Raw genomic sequence first — 19,968 nt, 5'->3', positions numbered from 1 at the left:
CCGCCGAAGGCGGCGCCGAACCCCCTCGCGCGGGGGGCCAACCTCCCCGCAAAGGGCCCCTTGGTCCTGGGGGCCCTCTTTTACCAGGGCGCCAATTTGGGGGTGGGAGGCCTTTTCTACCCGGGCACTGGGGGGGGGGGAAAACGCCTTCCCCCCCCTTCCACCCCCCCCCCCCCAAGGGCAGCCCGCTTCCGCCGCCAGGTTATGGGACCGCCACCCCCCCCCCCCCCCTCCCCCCTCCGCAGCTCCTCCAACTCCTCTACCGTGCCGCCATCTGGCTGCTCGACGCGGCGGTCCGCGAGCCGACCCGCGCCCTCGGCGCCGCACTCGTCCTCGTCGGGGCGGAGCTGCTGCGGTGGGAACCTTCTAGGAACCTTCTAGGAACCTTCTCCTAGGCGCCGCACTCGTCCTCGTCGGGGCGGAGCTGCTGCGGTGTGGGAACCTTCTAGGAACCTTCTAGGAACCTTCTCCTAGGCGCCGCACTCGTCCTCGTCGGGGCGGAGCTGCTGCGGCGCGCCGTGCTCCGGAGGCGCCCTCAGGGGGCCGGTGAGTCGTGACCTCTCCTCGCTTCTTGGCAGGCGCGCCCTGCTCTGGAGGGGCGCGTGCCGCCGCCGCGCGCACGCGCAGCAGGAGCAGCGCGTGGGCAAGGCCCGGGTGGCTCGTCCTGGACACATGTCCGTGACTCGTCCCTGCCGTGTGCAGGAGGCGCGCGTGGACGAGGCGGCCTGCTGGATCGTCCGCCACTTGCGCAGCCACGACGGGCGGTGGCGCGCCTCGTCGGGGTCGTCTCGCCTCCGGCTGCAGACGCCCAAGCACTCTTTGGCGCGAGGCTGTTTTGACTTTGAGTAGGTCGGGCCGTGGCCTCTCGCTGCAGGCGCTGCGCGGCCTCGTCCCCGACGGCGCGCTTGCCTCGGACGCGCTGTGGGCGCGTGTCGCGGAGCGCGTCGAGAGCGACCCGTGCGTCCGCCGCGTCGGAAGCAGAGACGGGGTGCTGCATTACGTGCCGGCCCCGCGCTGAGGGGGGAAGGGGGGGGGGGGAGACCTGGGAGTTCGTGCGGGCGACGCCGAGAGGGGCGGGGGGGTGGTAGGCGCGGAGGGGCACTACACAGGAGCGCACGCATAGGAGATGCGGCACCGGGCACAGAGACATTACTGCGGTGGGGAGAGGGGGCTACTCCAGGCAAGCGAAGGGTGCAGGGAGGGGGGGGTTGAGGCTTGAGCAATTGGTGAGAGATCCTGCCCAACAATTGGTGAGATCGAGAGCTACGACGCGTACGAATTATTCGATTAGAGAGAGAGAAGAATCAAGTTCAAGAATCATAATCAAAACACTTCGCCAGAGAGCGCGCTCGCACACAATAAATCATACGCGACACACCACCGAGACTCTCCGAGACCGGTGACCGCGAGCGGGGCTTGCGCTCAACCTTGAGCTTGCCCCATCCCGCATGCCCCCGCGGCCCCGCTCATTGCGGCTTTGTCGTGCTCGTGCGGGTCGTGGGCGTGCGAGCGGCAGCCCGGGAGCTTGCGTGCGACACACGCGCACCCGCACGCACAGATATCTCACCCACGAGACAGATCGCGCTCACAACCTCACAACGACACCCCGAAAACGTGAACAGTACTGACGTAGAGAGACGTATAGAGCTGATAGTTCTGGAGCGTGCGTCACAGATGATAGTCCCACTCTCAACCCCCACCCGCTGGTTCAAAGACAAAGCTCTGTCCATTCACCTGCCACGCTCGCTGTCGCCCCTCGCTGGCGCGCACCAGCCGCAAAATCTCCTCCCCGTAATTTTCCGCCTTCTTCGGCCCGACCCCCTTCACGTCCAGCAGCTCGTCCATGCTGGACGGCCTCGCCACCGCGATCCCCCGCATCACCGCCTCGGTCAGGATCATGAAGGGGCGCCGCCTCCGCCCCGCGCGCGCCACCTGCCCCCGCCACGCGCGCAGCTCGTCGTACAGCGCGCGCTCCTCGCCGTCGAGGTCGCCGCCCGGCGGACCCCTGTCCCCAGCAGCACCGCCGCCGCGAGCCAGCATCTCGAGGATGGACGCGCCTCCGCCGTCAGGCGCGCGCGGCTCGGCCGCCCCGTCTGCGCCCAGCGCCGTGCCGGCGGCCCGCGGGACGATGAGGTTGCGCTCGTTGTGCGCGAGCTGTTTGGCGCGCCGGCGGTTCGTCTCGGCGATGGCCTGCTCCATCGCCTCGGAGGAGCGTCCCGACTCGGAGTAGAGGAGCGCGACGCCGTTGACGTGCCGTGCGGCGCGGCCGATCGTCTGGATGAGCGAGGTGGTGCTCCGCAGCAGCCCCTGCTTGTCCGCGTTGAGGACGCACACCAGCGACACCTCGGGCAGGTCGAGCCCCTCGCGCAGCAGGTTGCACCCCACCTGCGCGTCAGGGCCGGGTCAATCGGCGCAAGTCTCCCCCCCCCTCTCCCCTGCCCCCTCGCGCAGCTTGGCTGCAGCCGCGCCACAGCACGTCGAGCTCGCGCTCCGGAGCCATCTCGGGTGATCTCGGGTGATCTCGGGTGATCTCGGCTGATCTCGGCTGATCTCGGCTGATCTCGGCTGATCTCGGGTGATCTCGGCTGATCTCGGGCGATCTCGCCAGCACGTCGAGCTCGCCGCTCCGGAGCTGGGCCAGGAGGCGCAGCCGCTCGAGCGGCTTGACGCCCGAGTGCAGGGCGATGGAGGAGACGCCGTGCCCGCTGAGAAAGTCGGAGAGCGCCTCGGCAGACGCCTTGGTGATGCAGGTGACGAGGGTGCGCTCGCGCCGCGCCACCCGCGCCTCGATCTGCGCGAGGAGGTGGTCTTCGTAGCCGCCCAGTGGGGCTACGTCGACGACGGCCACGTGCGGATCGGGGATGCCGGTCGGTCGGACGACGAGCTCGGTGACGCGCGGCGAGGGGCCGCAGAGCAGGGCCATCTCGGCGCCCGGAGTGGCAGAGACGAGCACCGCCTGCGGAACCCGCTCCCACACCTCCTCGCCCGTGAGCGGCCGGTTGTCGAGCGCGCTCGGCAGTCGGAAGCCGCCCTCCACGAGCTTGAGCTTCCGCGAGTGGTCGCCTGCGTGCATCGCGCCGAGCTGCGGCACCTGCAGGGGCGGGGGGCGTCGCGCGGTGTCGGCCGGGGTGCGCCGCCGTGCCGAGCGGCGCGGCTGCGCTCGCGCGCCGTGATGTGGCTCTCGTCGGCGATGAAGAGCCAGTCGTCGGGCATGTAGTCGAGCAGCGTCGGCGGCGCCTCGCCCGGCCTGCGGCCGGTCAGGTGGCGCGAGTAGTTCTCCATGCCGCTGCAGTAGCCCTCCCGCGCAATGTCGGCGAGGTCCGACTCGGTGCGCAGCTGCAGCCGCTCCGCCTCCACCACCAGCCCCGAGGCCAGCAGGGAACGTACCGTCGAAGCGCACTCGGCCGCGATCTCGCGCAGCACGCGCTCCTTGTGCTCCTGAGGGCCGGGGCCGGAGGCAGGGGGGCGGGGCTCGAGGCGTCTCGGGCGGCCCGGCCGGCCCCCCCAGCTCCCGCCTCGCCTCCTGGCCAACTGTGTAGTGGTTGGCTGGGTACAGCACAACGTGGGCCGGGACCTCCCCGTCGCCGGCCGCCCCAGCGTCGCCCCTCTCCCCCGCCTCGCCCCCCGCCTCGCCCGCCGCGACGAGCAGCGCCTCGTGCGAGAGGAGCCGCTCTCGGAGCGCCGCCTTGACGCCGCCCGTGGCGAGCCCCCTCTCGGCGCACGCCTCCTTGAGCGCCGCCACCTTGAGCGCCCGGACTCTCGCCTCGGGCAGCGGCGGTGGCGGTGGCGGCGGCTCTGCGGCGGAGTCGGCTCGAGGCGGGTCCGCTCCCTCCTCGAGCACCGCCTGGATGAGCGCCTCAGCACCCGCCTCGGCGCCCGCCTCGGAGGGCGGCGGCAGGCTGCCCCCCGTCGCTGCGTCGCGGTACCTCAGCGCGCAAACCTCGAGCTCTGGCCCGCCCTCGCCGCCTCCGCCGCCGCCCTCGCCAACGCCGCCGATGCCCTCGCCGGCAGCCCCGTCGCTGCCGTCGGGCACGAGGCGCATGCTCACGTCGAGGACCCTGTCCTCGTGCACCAGGTGCACCGACAGCGTCACCCCCGCCCCCCCGCCTCCCACCCCGCCCGCCTCGCCGCCCGCCGTACCGCCCGCCGTACCGCCCGCCCCGCCCGGCCAGAGGAACTCGCCGCGGCCGAGCTGCCTGCCCGCCGCCCTCTCGTACCGCATCTCGCGGAGCGCCGCGAGCAGATCGGCCGCCCTCCAGCGCTGCCCGACCGAGAGCGCCGTGGCGCGGTCGAGGTACTCTGCGGGCATGCCGAGCCCGCTGCGTGTGCGCGGGAGGGGAGGGGGGGGAGGGGGGCGGCGTCGGCATCGGAGGGAGCACACGAGGGGAGCGAGGGGCACTCGCGCACTAGATGCAGCTGACGGTGGCGACGACGATGGTGTCCCTCCGCTCGAAGAGAGAGCGCGTCGCCTCGTGCCGCAGCGCGTCGATCTTGGGGTTGGTCTGCGACGCCTTCTCGACGTAGTTTTGCGAGACGGGTGCATAGCTCTCGGGGCGGTAAAAGTCAAAGTGCGAGAAGAAGATGGTGACGGCGTTGGTCGGGAAGAAGGAGCGCAGCTCCGTGTAGAGCTGCGCGGCGAGCACCTGGTGGGGCGGGTGGCGCAAGGGCGGGCAGGTGTCAAGCTGAAGGCGTGAAGACGAGGTGGGGCGGCGCGAGCACCTTGTTCGGCGCGACGATGAGAGTCGGCCGGTTGGTGCGCGCAATCAGGTTGGCAAGCACGAACGTCTTGCCGGTGCCGGTCGCGCCCTTGAGCACCACCCGCGGCACGCCCGACTGCACCTGCGGGGAGACATCCGAGAAGGCTCCCGCAAGGCTCCTGGAGGACCCCGCTCCTCGCCACGCCCGACACACGTCCGCCACGAGCGAGTCGATCGCCGACGGCTGGTCGCCCGACGGCCGGTAGGGGGCGCGCAGCTCGAAGGCGCCCGGCATCGCCACCGCGCTCGAAAACCTCGCCCGCCCCAGCCCGCCCACCAACACCTCCTCCTCCTCCGCCACCGCCGCCGCCGCCGCCTCGGGGCGCGCCCCCGCCGACAGAACCCCGGGCAGCAAGTCGCCCTCCTTCGCCGGCAGCTCGGCTGAGAGAGCGCCCTCCGAGCCCCATGCCTCGAGGGCGCCGTACAGCGCCGACGCCGCCGCCGTCGTCGCCTCCTCCGACGCGAGCGGCGCCTCGGGCGCCAGCAGCCCGCCGACCGCCTCGAGCACGTTGTCGACGGCTCGCTCCGCCGCGGGTCCACCGCGCTCGAGCCGCGAGAGCCACACGCCGCGCCGCGCCGCCCACCAGCGGCGCGCTTGCTCCTCCGACGCCCACGCCTCGACCTTCGAGCCCATCCGGCGCGACGACAGGGCCAGCGCCTGCACAGCGCTCCCGTAGCCGGCGAGCGAGTCGTGAAACCCGACGGCGACCGGCTCGGGCCGCGAGCGCAGCCGCGCAGACACGAGGCGCGGGTCGGCGGCACAGCCCTCCCCGAGGGCTGAGCGGAGCTCGTCGACGCTTGCGGCGCGCAAGGCAGAGGCGGAGCCAAACGAGGCGCGCAAGGCCGACTGCTCTGCGGCGGCGAGGCCGCACCCGTCGAGGACCGAGGCGAGCTCGGCCGAGGCGCGCAGCCTCCGGTGGGAGAGGAGCGCGTACGCGTGCGCCTCGTCGCGCTGCCGGCGAAGCAGCGTGAGGGTGGGGGAGCTACGCGGCAGCACGAGCGGCTCCGAGGCGCCGGGCAGGTAGATCTCCTCCTCCCGCTTAGCGAGCGCGAGCGCCGCGACGCCGCGCCGCACGCCGAGCTCGGAGAGGGCGTCGAGCGCCGAGGAGAGCTGCCTATGGTTTGATAACTGACGGCTCGTCGAGTCCGAGATCAGAGCTGGCGTCGAGCGCCGAGGACAACTGCCCTTTGCCGCCGTCGAGGAGGAGGACCCCGGCCGGCCGCCGGCCGGCCGAGGAGCCGAGGTGCTCACGCAGCGCCGCTGAGATGGCACCGGTGTCGTCCGCCGGCGTCACTCCTCGGATGGGGTAGCAGCAGTACTCATCGAGCGCCTATGGCGAGGGAGCGGCGACGCCTCTCCGCGGCCGTGGCACGTCGAGGCGGCGGCCGGTTGGTCGGTGGCGGCGGCGCCGTCATACCAAAGTGGAGCGAGGAGCAGGCTCCGACGGTGTGGGTGCCATACAGGTGGCTGATGTCCCACGTCTCGAGCCGCGCCGGCACCTCCTCCAGCCCGAGCAGGCTCGATAGCCCGCGCAGCCCGTCCACCTTCCAGACTGCCTGGCGGATGCCTTCGCTCATCGCCGCCCGGAGCTCCTCAGGCCTTGGGTTGCTGCGGACGGCGTCCAGCACCTCCGCGAGCACGGGCGCCGCCATCGCCGGCTGCTGACTGCTGGCGCCTTCCTGCAGCGTCGGGAGCTGCACCTGCAGCTGCGAAATCGGCTGCGCCAATCCGGTGCCGGTGGTGGCATACCAGGCGGATAGGACGAGTGCCTCGACGGCCCTGGACGTGTCACGGAGGTAGCGGGACTGCTTGCTGGCTGGGATAGGCCTCGTCCGCATCCGTATCCGTCGAGGTGGGACGCCGCAGGTGCTTCAGAGTTCACTGCCGAGACGACGCACCAGTCGGTTCCATTTGACCTCTCTAGCAGAGCACCACACAAGCCCACACAAACAAACGTACACTGCGTGCGAACTAAGGTCTACGCCCTTATGCGAACAGTGCGAGGAGAGCGTGTGGCCGAAAGAATTTGCACAGCTTTTTTCTTTCTTTCTTTCCAGCGCCCCATCGCACGTATTTTCTTCTCAATAACAACGGTTGTGAAGACCCGAGGGATGACTGCTGACAGTTTTTTACGTGAGCCGTGTTGAGGCCACCGACAAGAAATCACGACATCAATCTCTCTCTCTCTCTCCCCAACGACCCCGGGTAACGTATGGAGGGTGTCAGGGTATCAGGCATACCCCTGATACTCGTACGTTTGGAGGCCGGCCGTGTCGTGTGTGCTTCGTCATCATCGCCACAGTCTCACACACGCCCGCACTTTAGACCGCGCTGCGTCGTGCGTGCAACATGCACATGTACATGTTGTTGTTGTAGGGATGGAGAGGAAGCAAACAAGGGCACACAGGATGCCCGAATTTTCTCATCACGCACATCACGCACACCGTCCCCAACCACCCCGGCTCCTTCCTCGAGGCATCAGTGCTCAGACACACTTGACACTGTTCACACAGCCGGAGAGGGGGCCTCCCTCCCACCATCGTACACACCGGCTGCGCCTCCTATGATACACAATAGCGAGCGACGATGCACACTAGCTGCTCGCTCGCGTCTGCTGCGCCACCGGAGGGGAGCGTAGTCGTTCCCTAAACTCATCTCCCGACTACCCCTCCTTCTCCGCTCCCTCCTCCTCCTCCTCCTCCTCCGCCTCCTCCTCGTCGTCGTCGTCGTGATCGTAGTCCTCGTCCTCCTCGCCCTCCTCGCCCTCCTCCTCCCCAGACGCGCGCATGCCGCGCGCGAGCGCCTCGAGCTTCGCGCGCACCCCGTCTAGCAGCGCGCCTACGGGAAGACTCCGAGCTGGCTCCGAGCGACGCTCCCTCCACCTCCTCACCCCCCCGGCCGCGAGCAGAGCTGCCGATGACTCCCTCCTGCGCCTCGGCGTCGAGCGCCAGGTTGGTGAAGGCGGCCGAGTACTGCACCGGCAGCACCTCCGCGACCGCATAGTGCAGGCTCGGGTAGCGCGCGTCGAACCGCTCCTGCCTCGCGTGCCGCACGTGGCACCGCGCCGTCGGGAGCACGTACAGGTCGGCGCGGCCGTCCGGGTACCGAACCACGTTGTGGCACTCGCAAAGCCAGGCGACCTGGCGGCGGACAAGCGTGTGGAGCGGGGTGCATCTCTACTCTCCTCTCCCTCTCCCCGCCAGCAGGCTCAGCATGCTCACCTGGCCGGCGTGAGGCGCCTCGGGCGCAAACACAAACTTTGCGTCCGTCTCCATTGCGATCGCAATCAGGCGGCGATACCTCGGCTCGAAGAAGTGGAGGCCAACCGGACGCGCCAGCGTCATCGCGCCCCCCATGAAGAACACCGGATACTCTTTGATGCGCTCAGCCTCCCGCCTCCGGTACTGCGCCATCCAGCCGCCAGGGTCCTCTGCTCCGGCGAGCATCCACTCCCGCCGTTTCAGATGGCCGCACCAGCGGACAGCGCACGCGGCCTCCCAGACGTGCGGCAGGCTCGCGCAATCGTGGAAACGACGGCACACTCCACTGGCCGACAGAAACGCGAGCAGCCACTCCTCCGCGTTGCAGCCCTTCGCGAGTGCGAGCATCACCTCGCTGAGGACGTCATCGTCCTCCATGGCATTGGGCGCCGCCTCCTCCATCGAGCGGGGGGAAGCTTCCCTCTGAGCCGCTCGTGGATGGCCTCTCTTGGCACAGAGGGTACCCTCTGAGACGAGCAGATCTGGGCCCCCTTGCCTCAGACCCCCCCCCCCCTCTGATACAACCCCCTAGTGGTCTGAGCGGCCCCTTCTTGCTCTCTTCCCACCCCGCTGTCGTGACCGTCTCCACCCCACACCTCCATTTTGCCTTTAGATATGCTTCGATCATTAGTTCGTCCTAGGAGGCTTCTCGTCCGCCTAGGAGGCTTCTAAGAACTGGCCTCCAAGTGCTCCCCGCGAGCTGGGAATAGGACCGCCGCAAGCGGCGTGGCGTGGAGCGGTTGAGCGTCCCTCCGGGGGGCCCTCTGCGCCGGGGAGGCGTTGTTGGAGGCTAGGACGCAAGCGTGGGCCCGCGCCTTGCGCGCGGGCTTAACGGCGGAGCCGACGCTGGCTCGCTGGGGATGCTCAAGCCACGCGCCAAGGCAGAGCCACGCGCCACAAGGCTCTGCGGACGAGGCTTTGAGCCCATCTTTGTCTTCCGCAAAGAGGGCGCGTCGAGCAAGCAGGCCGACGAGGACGAGGCCTTCGACAAAGCGCTCGCGAGCTTACCGCTGCCTGGCCCACAAACGCCGTCGGCACGCGCCGAAAGGGTCGAAGAGGCGTCGCAGGAAGATGCCACTCCGCCCACAGTCAGCTTTGCGCACCCTGCTCCTGCCGATGACGGCATTAGCACAGTTGTGCCCTACTACAAGGCCTCCGAGCAGGTCCAGGTGTGATGTGCACATGTGGTGTGCGCATGTGGTTCAGGGAAGGCCAGTACGGCCCATACTACAGCTGCCCTGTATGCAGACTGACGCACGGCGCCCACAAATTCGACGGCCAATGCAACAGCCGGCAGAGCGTGCACGAGCGGGGCGAGCCGCTCGGCATTCCTTGTGACTCGGAGGTCAAAGGGCTACGACATGAGGCGCATGCGCTCAAGGATGCGCTCTGGACAACGCCAGAACAGCGAAGCCGTGTCTACAGGATGGCCGCTGCGTGCATGCACATGCCTCTGGAGGACAGGAGTGCCACGTCGCCAGGTTTGGCAAAGCGCGATGCAACGAGCTTTTGCAACACCTGCGAAATGGCCGTATATGGTAGTCGTTTACACGTGCAGGTGCCCAGGTGTTCTACCACGACGCGATCTTTGTCAAGCGCAAAACAACTTCAACCTGCTGCTCCACGAGACGTTCGGCGGCGGCTTCTCGCCCACCGCCGTTCTCAAGCTGCGCCGCCTCGCGCGCAAAGCCGCGCGCGGCAGCGTCGACCGCACGGCCTACTCGCCCAAGTACTCGCTTTCTTTTATGTCCCACCATGCAGAGCGCATCTCTCTCTCTGTTGTGCGAGGCGTGAACCGCGCCATTCGCTCTCACCTGGCAACCCTGTCTGCACGTCTCGCGCGCGCGTGAACAGGGCTCCAGGCCCCAAATGACGTGTGAGTGTTAGAGTTGTTTGGTATTATTAAAAATCTCTCTCTCAGGTGTCATCCTGGTGGTTTTATCAAAATTACACTGTAAAATAACGGGTGTGATAAATTATGCGTGTAAAGTAATACCCGGCATGCATGAAATTACAGGGGGGATACAACACTCAACAGCAGCGAGCAGGTGAGACTGATGATGCTCCTTCGACTTAGGGAGCAGTTCAGCTGCTGGGCGGGCTTCAGGGTGGTGCTCACGCGAAAAGGAATCGACGCGATGTACAAAGCATACAAGAAGAGGAGACAGAAGAGGAGAGGCGCCAGTGATGACGAAACAGAAACTACGCAGACGAGAGCAGGGCAGACCCGGGGACTGGGGAGCCGGAGAAGACGGCATCGGCCGCCGAGGGAACGTTGGGAAGAGGCACGAGGAGGGCGGCGACCTCATGAACCGACTATGGAGGACCCGTCGCCAGACGACGCAGGGCAGAAGACGGTGAGGCGGAGCAGACGCGCAGGGCGAGACGAGGGAGGGAGCAGGACTTTGCGGAGATCAGCAGGAGGATGTACGACGAGATTAGGAACAGCAGGGACCCGAGGGACCATGTGGAAGACGGCTAGTGCTAGTCCCCCATCGGGAGGACGACCCCGGCTAGTCGCCGACCACACCCACAAAGAACCCTGCACAAAGATCGCACGGGCGGGGACCTGTTCCTTTTTACCCATCTCACAGTAGAGGTGTACGGACTTCATGAACGGAATTCTGACAATTAACCAGTTGGTGAACTTCAGAACGATGGGCTTGCCCATCCCGGAGTGGTTCGATCCCACATACCGAGACGGTGACGGGAAGCGTCGCTGCGATCTCAGGCCCAGTGAGGCAGTGCGCCAGACTAACCCGGATCCTGCTGAACAAGTTCCTCTTGTAGCTCGATCGGTCACACCGCCATCGCCGCCGGGGAGAGGGGGGACGACACTGCTTCGGCAGCGTGCACCTCGATCCTGTACCGTGTTTGTTATGACCCCCCCCCATGAACACACCAGTGAGGGTGGGCGAGACGATCGAGGGGTCCCGTACCATGCGGAACCGACCCTATCCAGTGCTCAAGTGCTCAAGGTGTCCGTTTTATTTATTGCAGCGAGCAGGGCGCCTGGTCCCCCGCTCGGGCGCGCGCGCACGGGGGCGCGGCACGATGGCCACGGGGGCATGGTGCGGCACTCATTCTCTCCGTCTACTACACATATGGGGATGGGGCCAAAGCCGACGGACATGCATCGGGTACATGCGTGCGACAGAGACATGCACATGCAGTGTCATCTAGTTAGTGTCATGCATGAGTACTCGCGAGCGAGACGCTCAAGGAGGAGTATCGGGCCTTGCTGGGCAGTCGGACAGGCCCCAAGTCTCCAGCTAGTGAGAAAAGGTTACCCGAGGATGTACTCGAGTAGACAAGAAAAACGTTCCCAGCCGTTTGGACTGGTTGGCCCGTTTGCCGCGCCTAGCTCTCTTTCTCCGCGTTTCCTCACCCTCCACGACTCTCTCCCCCTCGCCCTCCACCTCACTTCCTCCCACCCCCTCACACGACGGCGCACCCCGACTAGGCTCTCCTGGCGTCGAGCGAGTAGGCGTGCCCTGAGGGCTAGGGCGAGTAAGGATAGGTGCGAGCGGGTGCACTAGTTCAGGCGTCGAGCTTCCATTGTCCACAGCCAGCCTGGATCCCTCTTCTCCGCGCGACAGTGGGAGAGTCACTAACGGGCCCGAGGGCGTCGGGGGTGGAGGTTTTGGTGGGTTCGGGGAGGGTGTGATACTCATCGACCTCATCCCTCTTTCAATCTCTTCCTCGGGTATTGTCCTCTCTCCATCTACATCCAGGATCCTGCGCCTCTCTCCTAGCGAGGCTGGGAGAGTGAAGGTCAGGTTTGGGCTTACTTGCGGAGGCGGGGGTGGCTGCGGCGGGTCTGGGGAGGGGGTACTACTCATCGATCCCATACTCTCACCAACCCCTAGCTCCTCCTCCCCTTCTGTGGGTCTCCCGATCGATCGAAGGAAGGTATCCGCGTGTTGTCGTGGCGACACCTGCATCTGCTCTGTCGAGACCGGAGCTAAACTGGGCCCTCTCTCAATGTCCCAACCCCATTCCCTTCCGATACACTTCCCGTCCTCCCCACCCGGCCAATTACGGTCCGCCACCGCTACGTACCCCATGTCCGGTTGGTCGACATTCCGCCTAGGATCAGGCCCCGGTAGGTCGCTGTATTCTTCACGTTTGAATTCAGACCTCTCGCTCATTTCCGTAGGCCACGGTGGGGGCTCAGTCATCTCTTCCCGTCTACGTACTGCCTCCTCCCCCCACACCATGGAGAGACGGAGCTTCATTTGAGTTCCCATCTCTCGGTGTCTATCCTCCAGTCCCTTGTCTAGTCCCTCCTGCTTCACCCTTTCTGCTTCTCGCTCCCTTTCTCTCCTACTCTCCGCTCCCATTCTCCCTGCCCGCTCTCCTCTCTCTCCACCCCCTAGAATATTCTCGTCCTCGCCTTCCCGATCTCGTTCTCTTCCCTCCCATACCATATGGTTCCATCTCTGCACTATCTTAGTAAGTAACCTAGAGCGCTTGATCTGCTCCTCTAGTCTCACCTCATCAGCTTTCGTAGCTCCACTCTTTCTTCTTCCATCCCCAACCTCGTCAGTGCTACTTGAGGGCAATGCTATGTCGCTAGCAGCTCGCATTGCACTCGTAATAGCGGGTTCTATCCCTGCCAGGACTAGCGCAGCCGGCCACCAGCTATCGTCCTCGTGCGCTGAGGGCATGGGCTCGTTACACCACCTACGCTCCGCCTCTTGCGCGCTTATCTTCCCCGTGTCAACCCACCTCCCTCTAGCTACGCTGCACGCGGCAGCCTTAAGCGCACCCCGAAGTGGGTCTAAGTGCTCCTTCTCTAGGTCGGGCCCCTTGGCTCCCGCCCAGGCTCCCTGTCTTCCTTCAAGGGGTTTGGCGTCTTCCCTGTTCCATCGCATACCTCGGTTCCTATCTCGCAAGAACTTCCCATACGCCTCACAGTCTCTCACTGCTTCCACCGGTTCCCACGTCACCTCCCCTCCCTCCACCCACCGCACTTTCACCTCTACCACATCTCCTCTACCTCTCTCCTCGAGAATGCATTCAACATCCTCCTCCTCACCCCTATCTCCCCCGAGATTGTCATCTCCTTCCTCATCACTAGACGAATCTCCCTCATTTCTCAACGTCCCTTCCCCTCAAGAAAAAGAAAAACGTGCCCGCAGCCACTCACGCCAGCCCTCACACCAGCCCTCACGCCCATAACGACACATGTGGTCCGATCTCGGCAACGACGACGTCAAGAGCGTGCTCAGCCGACTCGGACCCGAGGACCTCGCACGATTCACGTGCGTCAGCAAAGACTGCAAGACTGTCGGACGCTCGGACGAGTGCTGGTCACGCCACGTCGACAAGATTCGCAGCGAGTACAGCGCCGTTGACTCGGAAGACGCCATGCGCGAAAAAACCTCTGACCACCTCGGGTTCCTCCAGTCCGTGCTGGCGCCCGAGTACGATGGTCCGAGTGGCGGCTGGGTCGCCGAGTACTTGACGCCATACACAGCGGCAGCTGTGAGTGAGCGGCACGCGGCTCTCAAGGGTCTGCCGTGGGAGCAGCAGCGCGGTCTCTTCGGCTCCGAGGCAACCTTCTACCCCGCCGACTACCACTCCGCAAAGTTTCCACGCTGGCGGACGGTGGATGGGCAGGCGCAGTACCGCTGCCACCCGAGTCGCGAGGCCGCGCTTCCCCCGCTCGAACGCCGCAGCGACGTGTGGATCGCCCACCCCTTTCCCGAGACGCTCTGCCAGCATTGCGGAGGATTTACCTTCTCCTCGCCAGCCGCCTGGCAGACGCACGTCGAGTCGTGGCGCCACTTTGAAAATGTCATGTACCCGGGCGCGACGGAGGAGGTCCTCGAGCTCATCGTCGACCCGCGCATGATCGATGGCTCCGCTGCCTTCAACGCGCTACCCAAGTACGAGGCGTTTGCCCGCATGAAGCGCTACACGCGATTCTATGAGGGACAGCTGGATCTCCTCCGAATCGAAAGCAACTGGAGCACGGAAGACCGCGCCAACCTGGAGAACCACGCGCAATTCGCCAACCAACGCTCCGCGCAACGGCGGCCTGGCGAGTACAACGACACCGACAGCGGCGAGGACGAGATCACCTTCACCGCCAATGAGATCGCGTGCATCGTCGTCGGGAATGCGCTGCAAGGCTTTCAGGACGGTGGCCCGCACGGCGAGATCCCGGGCGTACCCTACTCGACCCCGGCCGACCTCGTCTTCGGAGGCCTTGCGGTCCTCGACCCATGCGGCGGCTCCGGCTCGACGTCGACCTTTATGGAGACGCTCTTCCAGGGCTGAACTTGCCGTGTCAGGCGCACTGAGAGAGGACAACCACAGACCACGGCATATGACGCGAGAAAAAGACCTCGGCCGACGAAGAAGTCGAAGCGCTCCGCAAGGCATCAAGAGTCTCGTGAGATGGGCGAGTGAGAGTGAGACTGTGAGGGAATGTAGCGGCTTAAAGCCGTAAGAGAGGGCTTCAGAAGGAGAAAAAGCAGAAAACCCACGAGAAGCACACATGCCGACAATTCCAAAACACACAGCGGGAGCTCTAGGCCCTGATTGCTGATATCTACATCGCGGCGTGGATCGCGCACAGAATGAGCTGAGTCAAACGGCGCCCGCGGGGTCGTCGGCCCCGTCGGGGCCAGGCTCGACAGCGGGCGGCGCGCCGCCCGTGTTCGCCGCCATGTCTGCCACCAGCCGCGAGACGATTCGCGGGTCTCTGCGCGCCTGCTCGACGAGGTTGCGCACAAAGAGCGGGTCGCGCGGCAGCGCGCCCGTCTCGAACTGGGCGCGCAGCCAGTACGCCTGCTGACCCGGCGCGACGTCGCCTGCGCTGAGCGAAGCGAGCTCCTCGAGGTCCTGTGGAGGGGAAATTCCGAGAAGGTTCAGGGGGGAGGGCCTCGTAGCGCTCCCGCGTCCTCATCTGTGGCTCGGCGGCACTCCGCTACGCTCCGACCCGAATTTGGAGGGCCATGAAGTTTAAGGTGTTGCTGCGCAAAAGGGGTGGCGCGCGGGCGGCGCGCGCGGCGGCGGGCGCCGAGAGCGGAGCGGCGAACAAAATGACGTCGGAAAGCTCTGCATCAAGTATACAGTAGGCTCTACAGCACGGAACCAGAGTGCGAAGTATCCTCTCCCCGTCCCGTGCAAAAGAGTGACGAGGGCCGGGGAGGGCGCACGCGTTCGCGTGGGAGGCGGGGTGAGGTGCCGCAACGCGGCGCCGCGCAGCAGAGCGCAGTGCTCAGTCGCGGCACGCGTCTCGACCCAGCCTCACCCACCCCTCGCGGAGCTCACCGGAGCAGGGATCACACCACACAGTCCTCTCCACCGCTGATCGCAGCCGTCGCAGCCAGGCTGGCCGGTCAGCCGCCGGCAGCGGGAGAGGCGCTCGAGCCCTCAGTGCTCCACCACCTTGGCGGGAATGCCCACGGCGGCGAGGTTCGTCACCACCTGTTCGGCCGGGAGGTCGCGCGAAACACTGAGTCGAACGGCGTTTCGGGCTCGATGATCGCCGCGAACCGCGCCTTGAGATCGGCCCACTCGTGATACAGGGCAGACGAGCGCACTGCTCGCCCAGCATTCCGCGGCGGGCACTCTCCTCTCCGAGCAGGCCATCGCGCGCTCAAGCCGGTCCAGCCGCTCACGCATAAGCATATCGTCCGTCGTGTGAGGCGACCGAGGGAGGTGGCGGCCTTCTTGCTCCCACTGGACCTTCGCTGCATTGATCGCTCGCTCAAGCGGATACGATCTGCCGGATCCGTTGAGCAAAATGCCCGGAATCTCCGCCTTCACCACTCCTGGCCTGACAACTTTCCCATGCTGCAGGTAGACCTCGTACACCATCCGCTGGAGCCGAGCGGCCGGACTCTCCACCGGAATGTGTGGTCGGGCAGATGAGCCGCTGGGTCATCCGGCGCCTCCTCCTCTACACGTCCTGCTGTCGATCTCGACGTGCGGCGCACACCTGAGGGAGGGTGTAGAGGATGTAGAGTGTAGAGCGCTGCAGAGCTGTAGAGATGTAGAGCGCTCTGGAGCGCTGTAGAGCTGTAGAGCTCTACATCCGCCGCGTGACGAACTGCGTGCGTTGTAGAGCGATGTAGAGCGCGATTTTGCTGTAGAGTTTGTTGTAGAGGCTCTACAGCCAAACCGCCGGGAAGGCAGTGACTCAAAGAGGTCGAGCCGCGCGAATGGGGCGTCTCCGAGCTTACTGGAGCCCTGATGGACGGCCCTGACTATCCCTGACACACAGAGAGTCACTCTGACGGCACACAACACCCTATGACTGCGTCATGACCAGCCTGCCATGCGTCGCCAGTGCCGCATTCGTCGCTGTGCTTCTTTAGCAGGCGGTGGACTGTCGGCTGCGAGGACGGTCGCATTTGCGCGAGGCGAGGCGAGCATTCAGACGCGTTGCATGCGCCATGACTCGCGCCAGCGCGTGCGGGAGCTCCTGGCTGAGCGTTGAGTCCAGGCGAGTTGCGCTGGCCACTATCGCTACGCCGAGCCGAGCTGACGCGCCGAGGCGCCGGCCAGTCGCAGCCGTGAGGCATACCACAGCAGCAGAGGCACCTGCCACCCATTGGGCGGGCAGACAGAAGGCCAGGGCAGCACTGGCAAGTGCAACGCGCCTCATGTCGGAGAGCGACCGTGCCTCGTTCGCCCCTTATGATGTAGAGTTTGTTGTAGAGATTTCACGTTGTAGAGCGCCTCTACATCACTCTACAACGCACGCAGTTCGTCCCGCGGCGGATGTAGAGCTCTACAGCTCTACAGCGCTCTCCAGCGCTCTACATCTCTACAGCTCTACAGCGCTCTACACTCTACATCCTCTACACCCTCCCTCAGGCGCACACAGGGAGGGGCCGGAAGGGCTCGGTGAGGTCATTGCGCCTGCGCTGTTCCGTCCAGTCACGGACCCATGCGCCCTGCATCACGGTAACGGCTTGCCACTGATCGTCGTCGAACACGATCGCCTGCCACGCCCCCGGCAAGATGCACTCACCCCACTCACCAGCTTGGACCACCTGGTACGGATAGCGCTTCTTCTGGAGCACGATAAGCGCCTCAAGGGCATCGCTGCTGCACCACAGCGCGCAACGGGACAACAGCTGCTTGTTCTCTCCGCACTCCTTCAGCTGCAGCAGCGCCGCCTCGGTCGCAGGCGTGAGCGTAAGCCGGTACGTGGCATGCCGACCCGGCATATGGTGTACCCCCAGATGTCGCGATGGCGGTCCCGCTGTTCCCGATTCATTTCGTCCGTCCAATCGAAGGAAGAAGAGATTCTAAAATCTCTCTCTCTCGAAGGAAGCGCTGGATCGCCCATGTTATGGAGTTAGCCAAACTTGCCACCGTTCTTCGTCTCACGTTCCGTGGTTTTTGCACGGTATTCGGATTTTCGCTATTTGGTCGTGTGGGTCGGCAGTGGGTGTGAATCCCGGGATTAGTCATTGGTACCGCGTCGGCGACGCGGGCGCCTTGCGAGCAGAGCCCTTAGCCACCCTTTTATCTTGCGCGGTCAAAAGGGAGGCTTAAAAGAGAAAGCGAACACGAAACAAGTACACAACGGCTAAAGCTAAAAGAAAAGCGATTTGCGCCGAATTGGGACGCCGATGCCCGCTGTCGGTCCGCGTGACGAGATGATGAAGAAAGCGAGCGCTAGCCACTGCCTTTCGCGAGCAGTCACTCGCCCATCTGTCCCGACCACCGCCCGTGGTTCTCGTCGCCCGCTGCCGCTCACCCTCGCCCGGCCGCCCTGCCGCCAGGCGCATCGCGTTGTGGGGTGCCCATGTTGATCGACGCTGCCGCTCGCTCACGACGGTGCTCGAAGGTGCATCTTGAGGGTCAGCGAATGATGGTCTCGCCCCACCAAGCACCCTTCGCCAACGATACTCCAGCAAATCGCCGCGAACAAGAACACCTGAAGGCGGCGGAGGCCACGGAGGACGAGGCGCGCTCGGCGGCGAGATCTTTCTTGCAGCCTCTCCCTCACCCCCACCCCCCCGCGGTTTCTCGCCGGGGTTCTCTTGACGGCCTCGCCTGCCATGCCATGATCGATTCTCGGTCGATCGCGCGTCCCAAAAGTCGCCAAAAGTCGCCAAACGTGGCGGCTCGCAATCACCCGCCCGCCGTCCCGGCGGTCCCGCAGCTCGCGCGAATCTCCCTCTTAACCCACCTCTAACATCACAACAGTCGATCTCCCGCAGCTCAAAGCGATCTCCCCTAGAAGTAGGCCCGAGATGGGATTGCACGATCTCCGCGCGCCGCCACAGGGCGACTGGACAACGAACCCGCTCGTGAACGAGCGCAAGCCTGAGTCCAAGATGGACTCCTCCAAGGCCGCAAGCAAGGTCGGCGGCGCCAACCAGTTTGGGGCCCTCTCCGGCGCGGCAGGGCGTGCGGCGAGGCGTCCGACGGCTCCGACTCGCCGCCCTACACGCCCTCGGTGCGCGCTCCTCCTCCCTGCCGAAGACCTCAATGCGCCTGGCAGACGGCGCCCGACTCGCTCTGCGCCCCGCCTGCCCGCTCAGGGCACGCCCCTCTCGCCCAAGAAGCGGGCCAAGAAGCCCTCGCTCGACTCGCCGCGCTGCGGCCCTGGCCGCCTCTGCCAGCCCCACCTGCTCAGCATCTTCATCGCTTTCCTCGCGGTCGTCGGCATGGGCGACGGCGGCACAGCCGCGCTCGTCTTCAAGGCCCTGCTGCCTGCCGCGACGGCTCTGCCTCCGCCCATCTCTCCGCCCCCTCCGCCCCCGACGCCGTCGTTGCCGCCTTCGCTGCCGTCGCCGCCATCGATCCCGCCGGCGCCGCCGGCGCTGCCAGCGCCGCCAGCGTTCCCGCCAGCGCCGCCGGCGCTGCCGTCGCCGCCGTCCGACCCTCTCAACTCTTGCTACGAAGTGGCGTCGTCGCGAACGGAGCTGGTGCTCTGCGCGAACAACATCAACAACCGGTTCGTCTCCACCGGGCGGGACGTGACGTGGCGCCCCACCATGGCGGCATGCTATGCCGCGTGCGAGGAGTACTACGAGCCGACCCCGCCCTGGGCCAAAAAGAAGATAGGCTGCCTTACGCCATCGTGCCCGAGGGCGACCTCTGACCCGGCGGTGCAGGGGCGGGACGAGGGCCTGAGCTGCGACCAGCTCCACGCTGTATCCAGAGACGGTTTCGTGACAGCGTGCATGGAGGAGGAGAGCGTGGAAATCGGAGTCGTCGGCAACCTCTCTACAGATTCTTCGGGGAGAACGCGGCAGTGCGGGGGGACCTTTGTTGTCGAGACTGACCCGGACGCCACGAAAGCCAGGTGCATGGAAGCAACGGGTGGTAAGGAGTGTGAGTTCATAGACGCAGAGAAAGGAGGTACGGTTGTTGACGCTGTCAACCGCACGATGTACTGGGAGACGAATGGAACCCGCGGGTTCGCCACCTGGAATTTGTGCTGCACTAGCGGCGACTTGCTCTTGTGCCCACCACCAGCATCGCCACCCTCACCCCCCACGCCGCCGCCCTCGCCGCCGCCGCCCTCGCCGCCCCCGAAGCCGCCCGTCGCGCCGCTGCCCAAGGCGCCGCCCTCACCGCCGCCGCCGCCGTCGACGCCGCCTCCGAGCCCGCCGCCACCTTCCCCGCCGCCACCTTCCCCGCCGCCTCCGTCGCCTCCGCCGCCCTCGCCGCCGCCCTCGCCTCCACCGCCCTCGCCACCGCCGCCGTCGCCGCCGCCGCCCTCGCCTCCGCCGCCGTCGCCGCCGCCGCCGACACCGCCGCCGACTGCGACGCCGCCTCCGAGTCCGCCGCCGCCGTCACCGCCGCCTGCGTCGCCGCCGCCGTCATGGCCGCCGTCACGGGCAACGCCGCAGCCGGCGCCGCCCGCGGGAGCGCCTCCGCCGCCGTAGAAAGTGCCCATGATCCGTCAGCAGGAGCTTCGCTGCCAATTCTTACCTCGACGCGTCGGGATTGAGTGTTAACTGAC

The 19,968-nt window shown here is 66.0% G+C and overlaps 3 protein-coding genes across 3 annotated transcripts; 1 reads left to right on the top strand and 2 right to left on the bottom strand.

Annotated features, from left to right (window-relative positions):
• Positions 1-1,634: 1,634 nt before the first annotated feature.
• Positions 1,635-6,596, bottom strand: EMIHUDRAFT_453506 (hypothetical protein; the record flags this gene model as incomplete). The annotated part of the gene is made up of 12 exons (XM_005758459.1): positions 1,635-2,385; positions 2,606-3,091; positions 3,169-3,438; positions 3,533-3,742; positions 3,842-3,926; positions 4,179-4,319; positions 4,408-4,643; positions 4,720-4,839; positions 4,912-5,011; positions 5,096-5,166; positions 5,266-5,872; positions 6,220-6,596. 12 exons carry the CDS (start codon positions 6,594-6,596, stop codon positions 1,690-1,692), a joined length of 3,399 nt encoding a protein of 1,132 aa, XP_005758516.1. The 3' UTR covers positions 1,635-1,689.
• An 824-nt stretch (positions 6,597-7,420) lies between these two features.
• On the bottom strand, positions 7,421-8,411 carry EMIHUDRAFT_359633 (hypothetical protein; the record flags this gene model as incomplete). Its single annotated transcript, XM_005758458.1, has 3 exons — positions 7,980-8,411; positions 7,649-7,898; positions 7,421-7,596 (listed from the first exon to the last, which is right to left on the bottom strand). Exons 1-3 carry the CDS (start codon positions 8,394-8,396, stop codon positions 7,421-7,423), a joined length of 843 nt encoding a protein of 280 aa, XP_005758515.1. The 5' UTR covers positions 8,397-8,411.
• A 9,448-nt stretch (positions 8,412-17,859) lies between these two features.
• On the top strand, positions 17,860-19,904 carry EMIHUDRAFT_453505 (hypothetical protein; the record flags this gene model as incomplete). Its single annotated transcript, XM_005758457.1, has 6 exons — positions 17,860-17,865; positions 18,281-18,375; positions 18,402-18,453; positions 18,539-18,691; positions 18,923-19,464; positions 19,892-19,904. The coding sequence occupies 6 exons, from the start codon at positions 17,860-17,862 to the stop codon at positions 19,902-19,904; spliced, it is 861 nt and encodes a 286-aa protein (XP_005758514.1).
• Positions 19,905-19,968: the final 64 nt, after the last annotated feature.

This window comes from Emiliania huxleyi (assembly GCF_000372725.1).
Source record: "Emiliania huxleyi CCMP1516 unplaced genomic scaffold EMIHUscaffold_86, whole genome shotgun sequence".
Classification (NCBI taxonomy): Eukaryota; Haptophyta; order Isochrysidales; family Noelaerhabdaceae; genus Emiliania; species Emiliania huxleyi.
This window is presented reverse-complemented; position numbering and strand designations above follow the sequence as displayed.